The sequence below is a fragment of the Indicator indicator genome, chromosome Z (assembly GCF_027791375.1).
Source record: "Indicator indicator isolate 239-I01 chromosome Z, UM_Iind_1.1, whole genome shotgun sequence".
NCBI lineage: Eukaryota > Metazoa > Chordata > Aves > Piciformes > Indicatoridae > Indicator > Indicator indicator.
Window position 1 is genome coordinate 67,685,565 of NC_072053.1, and position 22,504 is coordinate 67,708,068.

Consider the following 22,504-nt stretch of genomic DNA (forward strand, 5'->3'; position numbering starts at 1 on the left):
TGTTGCAGGACCCAGGCTAACCCAGATATTGCTGCGCAAAGAGAAAACTTTCCTGTGCAGTGTTGCATGTCTCACAGAAAATAGGGAGCCAGTGTTGATTATATGGCTCCTGCATGAAGGGTTTTGTCTTCCTCCTGTTTAAAGCTCAAGAACCTTATCTGTTTTCCTCACTGTTATGTAAGTGGCGTATCGGTGCTAATTAAGTGGAAAGTATGTAACAGCTGATAGGGTTAACACCATGTAAAGTTACAAACTTTCCCCATTATGTTATCTTGAAATTATGAATTAGCCCACTCTTCAGTTTTAGTAAATCAGTTATTACCTGCAACATCTGCTGTACTGATCATTGTGATTTGTCATTCATTGATTCAGATACTGAAGAATACCATTTCAGAGGCTATCACTAAATGGACTTTTTTTTCTATATTGTATCTTTTCTGTGTAAAATTAAATTACCTTATGTTTAAACTTGCTGAAGTACTGAAGTATGAATTTTAAGTATTGTGGATCAGTGTGAAATGTAAACCCTGGGCTGCTGGTACAGATTATTCTTTCACTGTAAAATATTTAAATGTTGCTTTAAGACAGTCATTGGCACTGATGACATAGAATGGCAGGAAAGGAAGTATTATTTTTTTAAAGTCAATCATAAAGGTGCACAAGGGGCCCAACAGAATGGAAAGCAAAAATATTTTTTTTAAAGGAGTTAGATGTATTAGAAAAAGAAGTATGTGAACCTCAATCAGTGCTTTTCAAATATTTATGAAATAGCAATCTTGGGGTTTTTTGTTACTTGTTATTAAAAGAACTGAATATAGAGAAATGGTTTCATATATGCCCTTCCCTTTCTATAAAGTGTCATTGAAACTGTAGAGGGTTTGTGGCAATTGCTAATGTTCTTGAGCTCAGCCAAAACGTGTCGTCAGATCTCCAGTGCAATCTTAACCAACTTTACATGTCACCATTACATGAACTTTCCTGACAGTGTCATACCATGTCACTCAACTTATCTTGGAGAAAGTCTTTTTGATGCCTTTAAGCAGACTCATTCGACTTAAGATTACACGGTAGTGTAAAGCAACCCCCAGGCAAAGAACCAGCATTAGAAATTTATTCAGAATATAAGAACATTTGTAAAATAGGTATTATAAATGTCTCTGTATAAATAAATGCATTTTTACAGTTCTACATAAACACAATAGCTATTTTACAGCAGCTAGGAAACTAAAAAGCAGCAACACATTTGAAGCTAACTCAGTAAGATGAAAAGTTGCTACAATTACAATGTATGGTACAGTATTAGAGAAAATCATAATAAAACCAATAGAACAATACTAATATTAACGCAAACAATCACCTGTGCTTTGCAATAGCTAGCAGTACTTTCAAGCTAATGAAGATTTATACATTTAATTAGAAAAAGAAAGTACATTTTTTCTGAGCACATGAGGTTTCATGCATGCTGGCGACATAGAAAATCTCACTATCAGATTAGTTAATTAGTGAACAAGTTCTGTTGGCAAGAACCACCTATTTTTCTTGTTTTGTAAATGCACTATTTTTGCTAAAAAATGTGGAGTTAGGCTGCTTTGACTCAGGGTGATTTGCACACTCACCTATAGGCTGGCATTTGAACCAGTTGCATAAAAGGGAGTTATTTTTTGGCATTTATTCTCAGGGTTGGTGCTATTTTAACAGATGCACTGAAACTGCAGCTAATTGTTGCTACTAAATATTTTCACAATAACGGTAATAAACCTTTAACCACTTCCCCATTGCACTTTTTTGCAATATGCCAACAACTGCAGCAGTAGCTGCTTGCTTAGGCAAGTAACTAACTGGTAGAGGACGACCTATAGCTGCTGCTGTATGGTACCAGTTTTGCTTTTTCATCTATAAGCCCTATGGGAAGAGAGGGGAGGTGGCTTACATTTACTGATGATTGGCAATTTATTCTAAAACACTTTAAAAACACAGTTTGCAGAGAAGACATGCAGTAAATGTAGTAAAACAATGTCTAATTTATGCAGAATCAGCAAATTGTTGGGCCTGAAAAAGGGACACTACAGCTTTTTTTAGACCCAAGTACATTTTATGCTTTCTTCTTTTTGTATCTTTCCTTTAAAATACAGGTTTCAATTCAAATGCTTTAAGCTACAGTGTATTTTTAACAGCTTCTTTAGCTACCAAGAAATTGAAAAAATTGAGCCTAAGAGGAAATCCAGCAGTGGTTTCTAGTCATCTTAATTGAAAGGCATTTCACATGGGCAGCTTCAGATGACCTCAAGTCATCCTTGTTTTGGATTGCAAGAAGACAAACCTGTAACTGTGGTTTTGCTACAGTACAGAGTGGATGATTGTGTTTCTTCAGAAACAAGAGTGACCAGCTACCTCTGAAGATTATAGCATAACCCCACATTCATGTTGGTAATAAACTTGGCCAAAAAAAAGGGGGGGGGGGGGAGGGGCAAACACCAAAGATAAATACTTAGCAACAACATTAAGACACACACACCAAAAAAAATCAAATGTGTCTGCTACCTCCATAGGCTGGTTTACAGAAGTTTCCATTCACATAAATTAAGTACAGTTATTTCGAGAAAGGACTAATAAAAACCAACACCAGGACATTGCCTCCCTACAGATGAATTTTTAAAGCAGCATTGTTTTACCTTGCAATCAATTGTGTATGATGTTGGTTTCGTAGCTGATGTATCAAACTTGTAGAATCTGATAAAACAGCAGCTACAGTAATAACAGATGTCATGAACACCAACTGCTATAGTTTCAGATGTGACCAAGCCTTGACAATAATGCCATATTCTGAAAAAATTCCAACTCTTTCAGCTGCCTGGCTCAAGCTAAGAATTAGACAAAAATGGTTCAAGTCCTCTAAAAGTATTTCTTAAGTACTAGAAACAGGAGGAATAAATGAGAGAAGTTACAATTCTAAATACACTAATAAAACTTGAGGTGCAACTCAACATATAAAGCAAAAAAGGATAAACAACTGAAATCAGATTCACTTGAAAACAGCCTGGTAACTGGCTAACAATGCTAATGGACTTGTTTGGCATGCTAAAACAAACATGGGATGCTGTTCTATGTACTTGAAGAAGCAAACTGACAGAAACTGGTACAATAGAGTCCTGTGTTTTGCTGCCTAGAGAAATCAACCTGATCACCATGCTTCACTGATGTTTATTATTACTGTAATAGATCACAATTTTCAATTCAGTCAGTAACATTACTGCAACAAGAGAATGTTAGCAGTAATAAAAACTAACCTAAGAAGCTGTATGGAAACTTCACCACATTCTGTTTGCAGCTCTATATCCATACATCTACATGTTTATATTTTTTTGCCTATGTATTCAATATTAAACAGGTACATATTCGTGGTAAGTAATTTTTTCGGTCAAAACAAGTATAAAAAGTAGACATTCTACCTCTTGATCACAGGAAGCTATAATAAGCACTATACACATCACAAAATTGGTCCAGCCTCTTATAGAAAACCTTGCCTATAACATACTAAAAACAGTTTCAAAAAATAATTGCAAACACCATGCAATAAAAATACCAGGAGGTCTGTAATTTCTTGGCCAACCTTGCCACAGACTAACTTGGTGAAGCAGCCATTAGTCGTGTTAGAAGCTGTAAGAAATACACCAGAGATCCAAACGGGTTTTCCTTGTTTCTTTCCAAATTGAGAGTTTTCCTACCTGAACTGCACTGAGTGACAGTACTGCAAGCATGGTACAAAAAAAAACAAGACAGCCTGTTACCTCTTCCCCACTGCAGCTGACTAGTCAATTTAACCACAGCAGGAAGTCTTGAGGGGAACAATACAGTTGTGTGTAGAGGGAGCTCAGGGATTGGGAAAAAACCACAAATTATCCCCAAATTAAAAGCTCTTAATAGGAATTACTTTCCTATGTGACATTGTCACCCGTGGTACAAACCTAAAACAGAAGCAAAGCTGTATACATATAGATACAACGACACAGACAATGTACACAATTATGATGATTCAGGCACTGCCATTTTACATTATAAACCAATCCTTAAGAGAATATCCCCATGGCATATCTCTGGGATCCCCAGTCCTTAAGGTTAACACTTAAATTATCCCCACGGCATATCTCTGGGATCCCAGAGAAGGTGCTTGAAGTGTGTCAACACTGACAGTGATTTTAGTGTACAAAGGCCTTCACGAGGCAGGAATTTGTAATGGCACTAAGCATCTTTGAAAGAGATACATTTAAAGTGAAGTTTCATTGGTGTGTGGTCTAGAGTTCTCCTCTTCCAGTAAAGCTATTCTTTGTTTGAGCATCCTTACTTGTGTTTCATGTCTCTCCACCATGGCCATCATTTGTGATTCTAGTTTCTTCAGTTTATTTTGATGCTTTTTCTTTGCTTTTTCATAAGCTGCTACCAAGTTGCTGTTAGAAATACAAGGCAATACAATGTCACTCAAACAGGTTTGTCCATAGAAAAATCTACCTCAAAACTCCACTGTGGGGGAACTCCAAACTTTGGGTAGCGATCGTCTTCATAAAATTTATTAGTGCATTAAAGCACATTAGATCCAAACCTTACTGATCTAAACCTAGATCAATACATGTCTATCTTTTTCAGGGACAAGTACTGCCATTACCAGTAAACCTGTTACTGAAAACATTTTAAAACATCGTGCAGAGCCAGCAAGCTCTTTGTTGTTGATGATGACCTGACAAAGCATTGTTAATGAGTCAAGATCCAGAAACTGCTTCATTAAGGTAGTGGGAGAATTACAGTGCATTACCAGAACAAGGCAAAAGAAATCAATTGTGCATCCATTTGTTGGTAGATCTTTTACCTGTTTGCCCTTTTAAGATCATTAACAAATTCTGCAGACTGCTGATGTCTGATTTCACTGCTTTTTGTGAGCCTCTCCAAAGCACTCACTAACTCTTGCACTCTAGCTTTCAGTTTCTTCTCCCTTGATCAGGAAAAAAAAAAGGGAAAAAAAACTATTTTCAAAACAGAAATAACATTTCAGCTTGCAAGTGCATTAATAGATGTCCTTTGGTGGACTAACAGTCTGGAATTACTTTCCTTGCTACTACAGATTGAATTTTTCATAACATTCACCACTTCAGAATCTAGCATCAGAGATGCAGGATACAAAAGAGAAGAACTTCTCTGGTGGGTTATGGTCTTGTATGTATTGAACCACACTAATATATAAAAATATGCCACTTACTGTGTCTGGAATGAGACAGCAAAGAAAAATACCAAGGAAATAAAACATCATGGTAATTGTATACAAATATGAATTCAAAATAGCATACTAGGATTGCTAGTAAAGATGATTTACTAAACAATTTATTTCAAAATCACTACAGAATCATAGAACAGTTTGGGTTGGAAGGGACCCTTACAGATCATCTAGTCCAACCCCCCCTCCAATGAGCATCTTTAACTAGATCATGTTGCTCAGACTGCCTCCCACCTGACCTTATATGTTTCCAGGGATGAGACATCTACAGGTGAGCAACCTGTTCCACTGTTTCACTACCCTTGGAACAATGCCATTCATTTCAGTTACTGTCTAACACTGACTTGAGTAATTTATACTACACTCTGTACTGCAGAAAAAAGAAGAAAAGGGGAGTACAGAAAAGAAAGGGCAAGCACAAGAAATACATAGGTGAGACCACAGCCATTTTCTTCTATGAGGTACTCCTTTTTAAATTTTGAGTAAGTCGCAGTAGTGAGGGTTAAAATGCTGATATAATTACCAACACTTACTTACCAGTTATGAAACAAAATACAATTACACGAAGTGTGCCAAAATGCAAAATTATTTTTAGATTACAAATATTACCATAAGGGAAAGAGAAAACTAATGAGGCAAGAATTCTGGGGAGAAGCATTATGGCTTGGAGTTTAAGCTGGCTTTAAAGACCAATTCCTAGTGCAGGCAAGCATGTGGCATGAGGCAGGTGCTTCCTTCCAAGAAGGTCCCTGATGCAGAGTAAGTGGCTGCCCTCAGCGTGCTCTCATACAGATGTAAGACTGTCCCACCTCTTGTGCAAGAATGCTGATGCCATCAGAAGCCTTTCTCTATGACCCATCCTCACAGCATAGACAACCCTGATAGAAAGGTATCAGAAATTAAAATTATATATTTTTTTTAAATTGACATGGACCCAGGATAAACTGGGACTAACTTGGATTTTGCAGTGTTTACAGTTGGGAACTTCCAATGTATGGAGACGTCTGTCCCTCCTTTTTTTTGTTACAGTGCTGCTGAATAAACAGAGTTTCGCCTCAATAACAGGACTACCACTGGCTCCCACAAATGCCCCCATTGGAATGAATACCCTAAAGGTTGTGAAACCTTCCCCAGCTCTCCACAGATCACATAGACACTCCTCAACAGTCAGCTCACCAGCCTGCAGTTACTAGGCTGGCCGGGTAACGGCAGTATTTTATAACCAAAGGACAGCACGTGGCATGTTTCATTGTGCCTGGCGTCAGCAACAGAAGGGCTTTCAGAAAGTCAGTTGGGGAAATATTCCAAGTTAGCAGTTTGGCCAGCAAACCAGCAGTGTGTTGGGATAAATTAAAAATGACATGAAGAGGGGCCTTGTTGATGAAGAATCATCAATATTCTTTATATGTCCTTTCACTGAAGTACACACTCTAAGTTTACAGATTATGTGATCTTTTTCCCTAGTGATTAAAAGCTCACTGTCATCCAGTGATCATTAGCAGACAGAGACTTGCACAGTCTACAGTCAAAATGTGCATTCTGCAAAGAGTTCAGAAACATTTAACATTACGTGCAAAATAAAGTAGAGCTGTGGAAACACTGCACACTGTGGGAAAGAACCCTTCCAGTGAAGTCCTTAACACACCTGCTGTGTCAAAAAAAACCCACAGTGGAAAGACTTGGGAGGAACTTGTCACGCATGGTAAAGTTTATTTGCTATGGTGACTCTTACCTGATAAAACTATTGCATCACCTTTTCTTTGTTTTAGCACTTACGCCTTGCAACACAGTTGTGTTCAGTCCAAACTCCGCCAAACATCAATGTCTTTACATTCTTGTTTTTCTGCTTACCAAAGATACAGAGCCATCAGAGTGGTAAGCACCTTCAGCCTCCACTGCCTAGTTAAACAACTTTCATAAGCTAGCTTCAGAACTATGTAGCTGAACAGGTAACAGTGGCTAATCCTTAAAATCCGTAGATACCTCAAATTTACCAGTAAAATACATGGGCTGACAAGATCCACACAGTTCTTTTGGCTTTTCTTGGTGTCTTGAAGTCAGTGAAAATAGCACTTGCTAGTGCCTACTCCCACTTTTAATCTCAGGGAAAGCAATTGAAGGTTTTATTGCATGTGTTGAAATGTCCCAAAATTAAAACCAACCAACCAAACAAAGCACATAGGGATCTACTTTTACAGTTACTCTTCCAGATTTAAAACATGCTTCAGAATGTATTTCATAGAGCAAGTTACATCTGAGTAGACAGACATAGCAGCAACATTAAAGACACAGTAAACATGTTGTTTTAGTCTGCAAAATGGAGATGCCTGTACACTTGGTTAATGGTAGGGAAAAAAACCCAAAGGTAAACAAGTAAAGTTTTCCCCAGAGCACTGTACCTTCTATTTCAGTAGCAGATGAGACATCTCAGAGCTGTATCTTATTGGCTGGTCAGTAAATCCTCTCTCCCTGGGTAAAAGTCCCATACCCCATAATGCTAAGTCTTCCCACTTCTCTCAATTTCTATTACCAATAATTTCAGTTTGGACAGAGAGAGTTGTCATTATTTGTGTCACTCCAAAACAGATTGTTTAGTTGGGCAGTGAATGGGGGTAATAATGAATCCTGAGGTGCTACTTGAATTACTTTAATGCATTATAGGTTAGCTGTCTTCACAGGATTTCTAACACCACTTTCCTGATCACTCTTATACATCAGGAGGATATGAAGAATCAGCCACTTCTAAAACAATAGCTCTAATCAGATGCAGCATTTTCCCAGGACGAGAATGTGTCAAAGATGGAGACCAGGGATGGAACTGCATTTGATGCAAGAACCATATGAATATGAACACTGTCCTGCTGCCAGTCTTCCAGAGTCTCTCACAGAGCAAACTCGCACATCAGAGACACTGCTATCCTGCCCCAGGGCTGTAATACGGATCAGTATGGATCCTGAGAAAGCATCTATGTGCATATTTTCTTGGGAAGTGGGAAGGAAAATCAGGTGTTTTTAGGAGAACACAATTTCTGTGAGCCAGCAACTGTGGGAGAATTGGAACTAGCAGTTCCCTGCCTCCTTCACCCCCCTCCTTCTCTCTTACCTCTCCCTTGTTTGCAGTCTTTTGCAGTTTTGCAGAAGCTGTTTCAGATTTAAAGTGAAAGTGTTAAATTTTGTTTTGAAAGATATTTTAACATTTTGTAGGTGTAAACCTGATATGGATAATGATTTTAAGCATTGTTTTTTATTATAATGGATCTTGGAGATTGTTTTTTTCAGTGTCTGTAATAATTAAGTTTTAACAGTAGGGATAATAAATAATGAATACTTATGGTAAGCATTTACTAATTGTAGCAAGGTATGTTAAGTAAGTATAATAAAATATAAGTAATAATGAGTAATTTTAAATAGAGTAAGTTGTTTTATAAGTTTATATGTTAATTTTTTCTTCTGGTTTGAACCTTCTTTGTGTGCCATGACATTTTAAAAGAGCCCTCTATGTAAAAATTTTTTGTTTAATTTTTAAAAAAAATAATTCAGTAATTTAATTTTAATACAGTTTTAAAGTTTTTTATGGACTTTTAGTATTAGCATAAGTTAGGAGTTTAATATAGGGATACGATAATTTTATTTTGTCTTTTATAGTGTTTTAAGATAAGGATTATAAAAATACAAAAAACCTCCTAATTTTGATATATCACATATAGAGAGGTTTAGCCTAAGAAAAGGCAGATGTATCTGTTAGTGTAGGAAAGCGATGCACATTTTATCACCTATAGGTTTTTAGTGACATCAGCAAGGAAAAGTCAATCCATGTCATGAAGAAATCTGCAACTCAGTACTGCAAACATCTCAGCTGACAACACAGGAATCAACACATGGGTGAAACAGCAGTGCCCCTAAAGCTGAAAATCAGCAGACCTAAGACTGATTACAAAACTGCCATGCTGAATTGAAATTGATGGCATCCACCAGAGGCTGATCACATGAGAATGACACTAGAAGACATCAGAATTAGGACTGAATATCATAATTGCTTAATTGCTGATGGGAACGTGGCTGGGAAGGGCAGTGTGGGTTGCTCCTCCCATGAGGAAAGGCAAATGCATTCATGGGATTGTCTTTACTCAGGAGCCTGGATGTACTTGGTGGGTAATGAGAAAGGATGGGAAGACCTGGCGTGTGCCTCAAGGAGATTTAAAATTGGGGAAAGATAACTTGGAATGTGAGTTGTATGTTGGAGAAAGTAATGCAATAAGAAGGACCAGACTGATGGAGTCTCGCAAGAAATAAGAGTGACACAGTTGCTGAGACCAAGCTGGCGTTGGTATCCAACAGTAGAATCTCCTGCTTCTCCTGTCTTGAACTTGTCCCCAAGTAATATCTGGAGGAGCAGAAGCACATCTTTCTATTAGAGGACTGGGATACTGATGTAAGTCTGTGTGTGTTGGATATTAAGGTGGTTTAATTATGTATACTAAGTCATAAGTGTAAGCAAGGAAGGATTTAAGTGTGAGAATCAAATGAGATGGTAAAATGTGTTGAACTGTGTAGAACCCAAGCATGACACAATCGTGTTCACATGGGTTTATAATGTTAACTCACCAGAATGTCATAGTTAAATAATAATTTCAAATGGTCAAAGGGATGGCTAAAATGGATTGTAGCACAAAAGACATTTTCATTTTCTATGTTATAAAAACAAAAGGGGGGAGTCCAGGTATGTCACAAGAAAGAATTGTTACAGCGTATTATGTGGCTTTTTTTTTCATTTTGTATGTGTTTTTTAGTGTGGCTTAACAAAATTTATGGAGGATTTAAAATTTTTGGTGGCTTTAGTTGGGAAGAATTTGAAAAAAACAAACTTAACATTAGGATATATGACCAAGGTTTGGAACAATTTAACTCAGTACCTTCCCTCAGCTGCAACAGAGCCTCAAGAGATTAGTTATGTAAGAATCAGTAAAAATGCATTATTCTGTTACGTTTAATTTTACATCAGACAGAACTACGTACATTCATAATGTCACTCTGGCAGGGAGTCACCAGCAAAGGGATTTACTCATCCTCGCTGTCTGCCTGCAGGTCTTTTCCTTACCTGTGAGGATGGGGCCTGGCCAGTCTTTCCTCACGGATCAAGGGAGAACCTTGTAGCCTTGGTCATTTGACCATGTTGACACCAAACAATTCTATGATTTTTAACCATCTTAGAAAAAGGCAGAGGTGTAACATTCGTGCTTTTCAAGAAGATTGTAAAGACAATGTTGAAGATTGGTTTGATGTGTTTGTTTGTACCTTAATATGTGTTTCTGTGTATTACTGTGTGTGCAGGGTATGATAACTTGTACGGTTAATTAGGTCTTCTTTCTTAATAAAGAAGGAGAAGATGTGGGAATTTGAACTAGCACGATCTAAGCCCCCTTTAAGAGATCAGGCAGGTAACAAAGAAGTGTTGGGCTTATAAATTCAAAACTGTGGGATGAAAGCTTTCTGGTATCTTTCTAAAGCAGGCAGCTGTCCTGTTGCTGCGCCAACCTTGTAGATAAGTGAAAGAATGTGTGTTTGTTAAAACGATTTAATTGGCAGAGCTCTCGTCTTGTATCTTTGCCCATATGTTACATCAGCCATTTTGGGGATATAAAAGGCCCTCAGGTGTGTTAATAAAGTGTCTTCAATCACCACACTGGAGTCCATGACCAATCCGCTGTGTCAGACAACAACTGGACTACAAAAGTGACCACAAATTTTGCTCCCAACAGTTTTTCTTCCAACTGACTACTGCTGCTGGAGCTGCAAAGAAAGGCAGCTGTGGCACCTCATGCACACAGAGAAGAGTATCAGCACATATTCCCAGAAAAGGGAACAAGCTTATGATCTGAAGGCATGGTTTGCTTCCAGCAAGGGCTCTCTGCTGCAGGGCACTCATGAAGTCATACTGGGGAAATTCCTAACTGCTCCCTTTCCAAGAAAATGCTCGGTGTATTCAGAGGCCTACAACCTACTCCAACATCCGCTAAAACCACTATTTTCACTGAAATGTTTAATATGCTGGTAAGAAAGTCTTTTGTATTTTCACAATCAAAACACTCAGTGGGTAGTTGCTAAGCAGCTTTCAAGAGCTTTTTTGTTTCAGACTTAGAGGTTGGTTTGAATAGGAAGGCAAGCAGACAGGGCCTAAAGTCTTCTCTGGCTTCAAGAGGGGAATTCTACCAGAGCTGTGAAGAAAACTGTGGGGCACATTTCTGCAGTTTCTGTCAATTTGGCTTCAACATAATGACACTAGAATAATATAAGCAAGAATAATATAAACAAGGGCTTGCACACCATATATTTTCCTTGTCTGGACTTTTCCAGACATGTTCAGGTTTCATATCCTGGGCGGATTTTTGTGCCCTTACTCATTTCATCAAGAATTCCTCAGTGCTGCAAACAGGAAGCTGCTCTTCCCTGGCACACAGCAAGTTTGCCTCTGTTTTGGAGTATACCCAGCTAACTCCCCATCTTGAGAAAGCACAAGCTATTGCCCCCCTGGTCAAGAACAACTACAGCTCTTGCCCAGTCTGGAGCAAAACAGGAATGGTGATCCCTCTACATTAAATAGGTAAGAAAGTTTCCCACAGCTGGACCTGATTATATTATGTCTTGCCATAACCAGCAGGTAAGCACTGCTTGCCATGAGCAAACACCTTCAAATTCTGGCTCCTCTGTCAGAGCAGCATCTTTAGCTTCAGCTCAGCATCTGCTCCTGAGCTCCACATATACAAAACCCTGATGCAGCAGCCAGGCATCCAGCCTTGGAGGACAGAGGACCAAGGTTTCCTGGTGTAGGTAACCATGAAAGCTGTCTAGCCCCCAGGCATGTAACATTTAGGGAGTGGAAGGAGGAGAAGCACCCCCTGTATGGCCTCTATCTTTCTGTGTGGTCCCCACTTTGAAGGGGTGACACACACTTTCCATCACATGCTTTGATCCCAGTCCATTTCCTAATGTTTTCCTGTTGTTTCCTGACATGTTCCCTCACTCCCCTCTCCACCTTTTCCAGTTCTAGCTGAACAGGGTGACAGAATTGTTTTTTTCTAGGCGTTTGACTCCTCTTCTCTCAAGAGATAACAGCTGGACATTTAAAAGGAATGCAGATAAATTCTCTTTTCATCAGCAGTTTAAATTAACGTGTCAAACTGGCATGCAGAATCCCCAAGACAATTTGAATGCAGGTCTGCCTCACTGGTCTGATTTGGCTTGCCAAGGAAGAAATTCTTAGAGAGGTAACAAAATAACACTATGCAAATGCCAAAAGAGTCTTAAAAAGCACTGGTTTTGAATGCCACATCTTCTGTGTCTTACCTCCTCAGGCATCAGTGGGCTGGAGAACACCCATGCTGGCTGCTACCCTTGTAAAGGTAGTCTTTTCTGATCATGGAGAAGATAGAGAATGCTTTAAAAAATACTTTGCTGGTGTAAGATACTGTACTGCTTTTTAAAGGATTTTCAGACATCAAAAACAGTAGGTACCACAAGCATGTGTTACACCACCAGCAGTGGGGAGACAGGCCAGGCATGGTCCAGGAAACAACAGACTGGCAGCAAAGAGGGAGAAGAGACCTTGAGAGAGGGAGCAGCGTGCCTGGCACACTTACTGCTCAAACCTCCCACCCAGTTTTGCCAGCCCAGCCTGGAAGCTCTCCAGACCTGGAGTTATTTGGAGTTCCCTGTGATGATGTGCACAGAAGCTCAATGGTTCACATAATCCCACAGTGGTGAGGAGAATTACTTAATACATGTCAAAAATAGAAAAAAAGAAAAATGACAGTTATCTGTGATACATATAGAAAAAAAAAATACCCACAGTGCTTTTGAGGAATCAGTCCCTTACATAACCACTATTCATTCATCTTCCTGTAAGCAGGTTTCTCTCAGTGGGAATCTCTGGGCTGGAGTGGGGGGGTATGGGTGGGGACAGGACTTCCAGACACAGGCCATGCCTCCTGAACCCCTCAGCCAGCCAAGGCAAACCACAGCAGGAGACTGCACAGTCATAAAAAAACCTGGAGATCCCTCAAATTTGCAATGACTACAATCTATGTCATCCTCTGGTGTTCAAATATTTCAGTGTATCTCCATTTAATGGATATGATAATGAGAAAATAGAAATAAGCAAACATAACTGAGAAAAAAAACAGCTGATGATGCTGGTACTTTTTAGCTTAGCTGTGTCTAAATAGGTTGCAGTAAACTTAGTCCATGTGCTAGATAAGCTTTATACTGACTTTCAGAGAGAAGACGTCAGGATAAGGACACTAAGAAGGGTGCAAATAACAGAAAAGCAAAATACACTCTTTCCAATCAAAATTTTTAGTAGCATTTTGAACAGGCTCTAAATACAATAACCAGAGTACTTATTAGATAGGCACGTGGAAGAAATACTGAAACAACTATTGAAATAGTTAATATCTTTGTCATGAAGTTTATCATACAGCTGGTGCGGCAAAAATTGCCCCACAAACAAATACTTAGTTAATGTATAACTGTATTGAAAGCTTTGGCTTAAAACCTGGGTGTTGATAAGAGCAGTTTGTCAAGACATCAATTTTCTCTCTTGCTGGAAAGCTAACACTTCACACATCAATGTCATTTGTAATTGAACTGTGGCTCTACTGACATACTCAGGAAGTAATAGGCAGCATCTGAGCCATCAAAATCCCTGCAATTCCTCCCATGCCCCTAACTCCAAGCTGTAATCTGCAACCAAGCTTCTTAATCAAAGATCACACTTCAAACCCTGTCTTCACTAAAAGTCTTCTGCATGCCCTCAAGCAAGCTATGTCATTGGTTTTATATCTCATATGCTTGCCTGAATATGGACATTCCTGACATTTGGAGGGTTTCTTAGGTATACAGTTAATCTGAATTTTAGAGCAGCATAAGGAAAATGGAGCTGAGCACCATGTGAAGACTTATGTCTTCACACAAGAACAGCAGCAAAAAAGAGGAAAAAAGTTAGAAGAACTTTGATCCTTTTTCCTATCGCAGGAAAAACCTGTGATCATTCTTAAAAACACTCCAGAGTAAGAGCAAAGACTCAGAACTAAACCTCACCCAGGACCTACATAATAAATTGATGTCTCTGGTGAAAGAAGCTGCTTACCGCCTGAGTGCGTTTGTCAGTTCAGCAGTCAGTTCACCCTCGTTGTACGCTCTCAGCTCAGATAGTGTTAATGGTGTTGCTGTGCCATCACTGCATTCCTGAGAACCAAGGAAAGGCCATCTTAATTTCAATTTACTTACTACCTTAACCAGAAAACTCCACAAACCTTTTAGTTCACAGCTACTTTTAAATCGGAGGTGAAACAAACATCACAACGTCACAACAACATGGCAGTGTATCAACATACATGTGGACTAATGGATTAACAAATCCTTATAAACGATTCCTAAACAAACTGCTAAACAAACAGCCCACTGATTTGCAGAATTCTGCTACAGTATGCATAACTGCTGGTGCCTTATATTACTTTAAACACCACACTCAAAACAAGCAGCACTGGATCAAACAACTTATATGATGCTTTGCCAGAAACAAGTAAGAAAGATACCACTACCTCTGCATTTGTTTTTGTTTTAACATATTCCTAAGCTTTTCTGGGGACACCGCACTAAAATAACACGACTAAAGTTTTTCTAGGTATCACTATTTCTTCATGCAAACTATCAATGTAAATGTAGATTTTTATTTATTCTGCATTACAGTAAGGGGGAAAGATCTTCATTGTCAAATCATTGCAAACTGTCTGACTTGGAAAAAGAGACTGTCATTACAATGCTCTAAACTATTAATAGAATTTTTAAATTTTTGTGTTTGTAGTAGGGGGAGGATGATGTTTTGCTTAACTCTTTTCTTCTGTTTCCAGTGAGGAGCAACAGGCAAGACACAACATGTTCAAGCACAGTAACCTGTATGTTTGGCAAGAATGGCTTTCTTGTACTCCTCCACAAAATGACCTTATTTTAGCCCAGGTTTTACAGTAATTCTGCAAAGTCCTTATAAGCTGCAGCATGGAAAGAACCACCTAACCAGTGGAGAAAGGAGAAAAAAGGATACACATAGAAAAAAGAAGAGAACGATTAACATGGTGAAAGTTGCTACTGGGAGGGGTACAATAAATTGTGTTTACACTAATTTTGGAAATTTGTTTGACTCCTGACCTTGCCCAATTTGTCTCTGCTTCCACTGCTGGCTGAGCTGAGAGACCTCATTCTCTGCTCCTTTTGTTCTTCCACTTCAGATTTCAAGTGCTCAATATGGATGAGATAGGCCTGCTCCTGGGCCTCTCTAGTATTCAGTTTCAATTCCAATGCCTTCTTCTCTTTCTCTAGCAGGTATAGCTGTGCCTTGAGCTCTGCCATCTCCTCCTGTTGAAGAAACACTGTCAGCATACTGTTTCATGGGACTACATACCTAAAGGAAGATGAGATTAAATACGGTTTCTAGCCACTCCCATTACTTTCCATGGAGAACACTATCAGCATCCAGAAGGCTTTCTATAGTTGCAGTATGTTTGTTAAAAGGCCACTCATTGCAACATAATAGGATTGAGAGACTAGGTGAGCAAACAAAGATCACACATTCCTGCCTTATAACTCTCATTTGGTAGAATGAGGTAGTCAAAAAGCGCAACTAGGTATTGCACCATTGGATGTCCATTTTTAACTTCCCTTCTCCAGATGGGGAGAATCCCAACTGTACACAATTGGAGGCTGACACTTATATTCTTCCATAAACAGGATGCACAGAGGATGGACAATGATACTTCATTGGAAGAAGCTCAACCCTGAGAGCTAGGTCTTTTATGTCAGTTCTGTCACTCTGATATTTATGACACAACCACTACTATTTAGAGACAGACTTCTCCTTTATCATCTGCTCTGATGGTAGTTGGACAGAAGTGTAAGAACAAGGCATCAGTGCAGTGACCCTTCTTTCAGCACTTGCTCCCAGCCTCTCATGAAAAGCAGCTAACAGGCATCCTGAACCAGAAGGCTCTCTGAGTTTAGTAACACTACAGACAGGTTTCTTCAAGAAAATGTCTATTTATTTTCTGAACTAACAAGAATGTAGCATCCACAAAACATTTAGAGAGATAGTTCTAAAACATAATTTACATTATGTGTTAAAAAATAGCATTAAACAAACAAAAGACTGCCAAAACAAAGAAAAAATTAACCTATTATGTTCTCACTGTTGAGCTTGCCATGCCCTAGCTCACTTCATGGATGAATACATAGCTCATGCAGTCATTTTCTGTATTACAGTTCAGTTCTAGTCTTGTTCACTATTCAACACCTCAGAAGGACAGGAGTTTCTTGTTTTGTGTCCACCTTAGGAAGAAATATCTATTTGTAATATTTTTGTTAAACAGTATAACATATTCTAGTTATAAAAATACCAGAAGGTATCTTACCTTATCCTCCAAAAGTAAAGCTCTTTTTAAAATATGCATTATTAACAGAGTTTATACAAACACAAATCTTGGCCCATGTTTAGACTAACTTTCTGTAGAAGAGAATCTACACTCCTACAAAAATTTGCTGTCTGGATTAACCATAAGCAGTGCATGTAGGTGTGGCACAGTTACAACTAGCATATCATCATCATAGCTCATCATTGGCTTTTTCAGAATCACCAACCATACGAAAATCAAATCCATATCCTAAAACCCCTAGGGCTTGGAATGACCTCTAAAACAATTAATTTATTAATCTACTTGTTTGTGAACTGAAGGTTAGGAGCACAATCGGTTTCATTCAATGCAGTTTACAGCAAGGTATATGTTAGGCAAACATAACTATTTTCCTTTGTTACTAGTAAAAACTTAAACAATACTGATAAATAATGATGGGAGTTGAGATGGGTTTTCTGGCATACTTAAGTGTATGTGTTTACCTTTTAAAATCTCTACTTTAAGCCTGTAATCTATGTAGCCTACTCAGCAAAGGTTGAGAAGTAATTTGATCAGAGTACTCTGGCACTTACGTGAGCAGAAGACACTCTTGACAGAGAGCTATCTATGTGGAACAGTCATGACAAGATCTTCCCAGGCCAGAAGCTGATGCTATGCAAATTCAGCTTAGAAATAAGGGACATTTATTTCCTAAAAGTTTAATTTGGCCACTGCAACCATGAATCTCTGGAAATTATTTTCCCCATCACTTTAGAAGGTTTAACTTAAATACCATATTGTTGTACTAACTCAAAATATATATAAGGATCAATGGTTACCTCTCTCATAAGGACAGTGTGGTAGTTTTAGGCTATGCCTTTAAAATTTTTTCCACAGATCTTGAACAGAAAGTTCAACAGAAAGAATGCAAATAAATCACTATTGGGTGTAAAGAGGAAAATAATGATAGTTCTAAACAATCCCACTGGAGAGATAAGGGACTTAAACTAGTTCTTGGGCTGGGAGATACTAACTTTGTGCTTCTGCTGGCTTCTGCTTGACCTTGGCTGCATTGTTTTGGCTGAGTCTCACATCCCTCTGCTCTTTCACTTGTCCCTTTTGTGTGCAAGGAGGTAAATTGGGGCAGGGAGGGAGAAGCTGTTAGCTTCCCCTGGTCTTTGGCCAGGGGGGTTCCTGTGCTCTTCATTAATTGTAAATACCTGTCAATATAGTAAATACTGTATAATTTGTACATATTCATTACATTTCATTGTAGATTGTAGTTTTGCTTGTAAATACAGTTTTCATTTGCTTAGAGCTGAGCTGGTCTGGCAAATTTAATGTTGGGGGGAAATTTTCGACCCATCACAGACAGTAAGGTTAGATCATAACAAGATGCATAATTGCATCTTGTGCTTGGAGATGTATCATGGACTCCAAAAAAACCTGTCATGTGTTACAGTTTTCTCATGTCAAGACCACGTGACTCTGAAGTAGAGAAGCAAAGACAAAGCAGGGGGAAAGAGCTGTCAGCCAGTGTCTTGCAAATGCTCCCAAGGAAGTATGATAAAGGAATGGAAAGGATGAAGTTAAAAATGAAAACTACAACTGAGGATTCTGGTATGGACACATACAATCTGTGAAGCAGGATAGCTACACCAGCATTTTATGAGGGAAAATTTAGAGTTAGTTAGCCTTTACATAAACAGTAATTTTTCCCAAAGATAGCATCTAAATGTTGCTTCAATGACAGTGTTACTTTTTAATATTTATTTTTTTTTCCTTCTTTCTTCTTTTCTAATTATGGGATGCTGGTGAAATATTTTGTAGTTTAACGTATCTGCTTCTTCAGAATGTGGCTCTAAGGCATGAGTGGCATTTACAAAATTAAACCCTGAAGAACAGGGAAGTAAGTGGTCACTCTTCCAGATGACTGAAGAAGACTTATACAACCCATGCAAATTCACAAGCTTCAATAACCATATCTAACAGTTATTTCAGGACTAATTAAGTCAATATTGAAAAATATTTTGTACTTGTGGTGATACTGCACTTCTGAATCTGGGCAAAAGCTTGAATAACAAACACTTCTGATTCAATATAATGAGAAACATCACAGCATCCTTAAATTAAAATTCATGTTGGATGTGGTCAAGTCAGAACAATAAAGCAGCAAGAATTCTTATGTGGCAAAAACATCTAAAAGGGAATTAAGGGAAGATCATGGTACACAAGGTAGAATATACCAACCTTCAGAAGTAAAATAAATATCAGGGCAGATAAAAGCCATACTACAATTAACTTTATTTAACTACATATACTTCTAATAGAGAGTGACATGCTGTAATAAAGGTGGACAACAGGATCCTTAACATTTTCTGCTAAGAGACCATAGTATCAGAACACATTATGAGCAAGACTAACACCACTTTTACACAAAAGAGAAAAAACTATCAGTGTAGAAAGCTGAGACTTCTTATCTAGATTAAATCCTTTGAAATGCAGAAACACTGTAAATGAAGATTTATTTACACCCATCAGAAGTAATCTCCCTGCTAACTGGGGCATGACAGCATCTGACCTTAAAGCAAGACAAACCACAGCCACTAACATATTTGGAAACATGGATAATTATTGCTTGAAGCAAAACACTGGATCTTACAGAAGTACTGGCAGATCACTATGTGTTACACTCTGGATCAGTAAAAAAATAAACAGGGCCACAGAGAAGCCATCTCCAAACCATCTTTTTATGGATTATTTTAATGAGAACAAATGCTATAAAGGCATTTTCAGAAGAACAGAACCAGCATAACACATAGATGCACGAAGCAATATAACTGATGTATTGATCGAGTTTTACTGGGAGCCATAAATGAAAGGTGCCAAAAGATGCAGCAGAGATTCCAGTAGCAATACAAGAAGATTGCAGCAGGTTGTAAAACCCAGCATTGCAGGAAATTCTTGAGTAGCTCAGTCAAGGTGTATCATCCTTGCTAAGAATGTGGAAGGGAGGGAACAAACCAAGAGGTCCTATATGATTAAATGCTCTGCAATACAGATGACTCCCTCTGTTTCAAGTTAAATAAAATATCGTACGGAAATTTAATTTTTCCAGTTGTCTAAGGTGACAGATACGCTATTCTGTATGATGTACATGCTTCAAATAACATGTAGAAGCAATACACTGAGAAAGAAAAGACATCAATGATAGGGCTACTGTCCATAGATTCAGCTATGTTGCAGCTTGCTGAACATAAGAGCACACAGTTATGCAGACATGAGGACCAATCAGGGATGTAAGGTAGCACATTCCCGTGGGACCAAAGCATACAGACTGTATCTGTACCTTTTGTAATGCTTTCTGCATTTCTACCTGAATGAAGGTAGGAGTTATCAATTTCTGTAGCAGGAGAGCACATACCAACAAATCCATTCCCAGTTTTGACAAACTTATATTTTCAATATATCCCTTTCACAAACTCAGGGATTTCCTGCAGTTGTGAATTCCAGGAAAGTACAACAAATTACAACAAAACCAAGTACTGTCAGTTTCCTTATATCAGAAAGGACTGAAGGTGTGTAAAATATGTCCATTCCAGTATGCACTGCTCACAAACCAATAAAGAAGAATAATGATTTCTGCAGTGAAAATTCCCTGTGCTAGGTCAAACTAGAAGTTATGACTGGACATCATATGGCAAAATCAAGTCAGATGATTATTTACAAAAGGATTACCAGCACTCAAAACTGCTGGGAATTATGATATGCAACTGCTGGTGCTCCTGCCAGGTCAGGGAATGCAAGGGCACTAATCACAAAGCTCTGCAGTTCGCCTTTACTAGTCAGTTTAGCGATAGGGTAAGACATGTGTAGAAGTGATTTCAGGGAAGGTCTGAAGGCAAAAGAGAAGTGTGATATCTGAAATACACATCTAATTACCTACAAATATCTTCCAGTACATTTCGCATGCTATAATTATGGGGAATACACTGCTGTTGGACACAATATATTCTAACGACTAATGTAACTTTAAATCTTCTGACTGGAAATCAGTTTTTCTGAGATGCAAATATTGAACACATTGTTGCAAAATTGTACTGTCATCATGAAAAGGCAGCACCACCAAGAACTTATCTGTCATTACTAAGCTACCAGTCAGCCAGCAGTAGCACATCTAAAAAAGAATTCTACAGCTTTAGAAGATTACGTGACTACTAAGACTTGCTGTCCTATCATCCAACATATCTACTTGCTAACACGCAGAAATAAAACTTATTTAAACTGAGCCAGAACCAGACAATCACAGAAACAATAAGGTTGGAAAAGACCTCAAGGATCATCAAAGTCTAACCAGTCACCCAAGACCTCATGACCACTAAACCAGGTCATCAAGTGGAACATCCAATCCCCTCTAGAACACCTCCAGGGATGGTGACTCCAACACCTCCCTGGGAAGCACATTCCAAAGTCTAACAACTTTCTCCATAAAGAACTTTCTCCTCACCTTGAGCCTAAACCTCCCCTGGCGCAGCTTGAGACTGTGTCTTCTCATTCTGGTGCTGATTGCCTGGGAGAAGAGACCAACCCCCTCCTGGCTACAACCTCCCTTCAGGTAGTTGTAGACAGCAATGAGGTCACCCCTGAGCCTCCTCTTCTCCAGGCTAAACAATCCCAGCTCCTTCAGCCTCTCCTCATGGGGTTTGTGTTTGAGGCCTCTCACCAGCCTCATTGCCCTTCTCTGGACACGTTCAAGTATCTCAATATCCTTCCTAAACAGAGGGGCCCAGAACTCGACACAGTACTCAAGGTGTGGCCTAACCAGTGCTGAGTACAGGGGCACAATGACTTCCCTGCTCCTGCTGGCCACACTATTCTTGATGCAGGCCAGGATGCCATTGGCCTTCTTGGCCACCTGGGCACACTGCTGGCTCATGTTCAGCCTACTGTCAATCAGTACCCCCGGGTCCCTTTTTGTTGTCTGCTCTCCAGCCACTCTGACCTCGGCCTGTAGCTCTGCATGGGGTTGTTGTGGCCAAAGTGGAGCACCCAGCACTTGGACTTGTTGAATGCCATCCTGTTGGACTCTGCCCATCTGTCCAGCCTGTCAAGGTCCCTCTGCAGAGCCCTTCTACCCTCTAACAGATCAACACCTGCTCCCAGCTTGGTGTCATCTGCAAATTTACTGATGATGGACTCAATCCCCTCATCCAGATCATCAATAAAGATATTGAACAGGATGGGGCCCAGCGCTGATCCCTGGGGGACACCACTAGTGCCTGGCTGCCAGCTGGCAGTGGCACCATTCACCACCACTCTCTGGGCTCTGCCCTCCAGCCAGTTCCTAACCCAGCGCAGAGTGCTCCTGTCCAAGCCACGGCTGACAGCTTGGCCAGGAGTTTGCTGTGGGAGATGGTGTCAAAGGCCTTGCTGAAGTCCAGATAGACTACATCCATAGCCTGCCCCACATCCACCAGGCTGGTCACCTGATCATAGAAGGAGATCAGGTTGGTGAAGCAGGACCTGCCCTTCCTAAATCCATGTTGGCTGGACCTGATTCCTTGGTCATCCTGCAGGTGCGCTGTGATTGCCCCCAAGACAATCTGCTCCATGATTTTCCCTGGCACTGAGGTCAGGCTGACAGGCCTGACAATTTCTAAATGCTGACATGCATTAGTATTGCCTTTAATGTGTTCCTGTGTTTCAGTTCACCTCTCTAAAAGCCAATACAGAAGCCAGATTTAAAATTATATAAGCTCTGTACCTGGTCAATAAAGGTCAGTTTTTCTAAATCACATCTTTA

The 22,504-nt window shown here is 39.3% G+C and overlaps 1 protein-coding gene across 1 annotated transcript in view; it reads right to left on the minus strand.

Moving 5' to 3' along the window:
- Positions 1-3,987: 3,987 nt before the first annotated feature.
- Positions 3,988-22,504, minus strand: part of MCC (MCC regulator of WNT signaling pathway) — a 196,998-nt gene continuing 178,481 nt past the window's right edge. The window contains exons 14-17 of the mRNA XM_054397342.1: positions 15,467-15,673; positions 14,409-14,506; positions 4,862-4,984; positions 3,988-4,445 (exon numbers count right to left, since the gene is read on the minus strand). Of these exons, the coding sequence (XP_054253317.1) occupies positions 4,265-4,445; positions 4,862-4,984; positions 14,409-14,506; positions 15,467-15,673 (609 nt within the window). The 3' untranslated portion in view covers positions 3,988-4,264. The remainder of the gene's footprint in view (positions 4,446-4,861; positions 4,985-14,408; positions 14,507-15,466; positions 15,674-22,504) is intronic.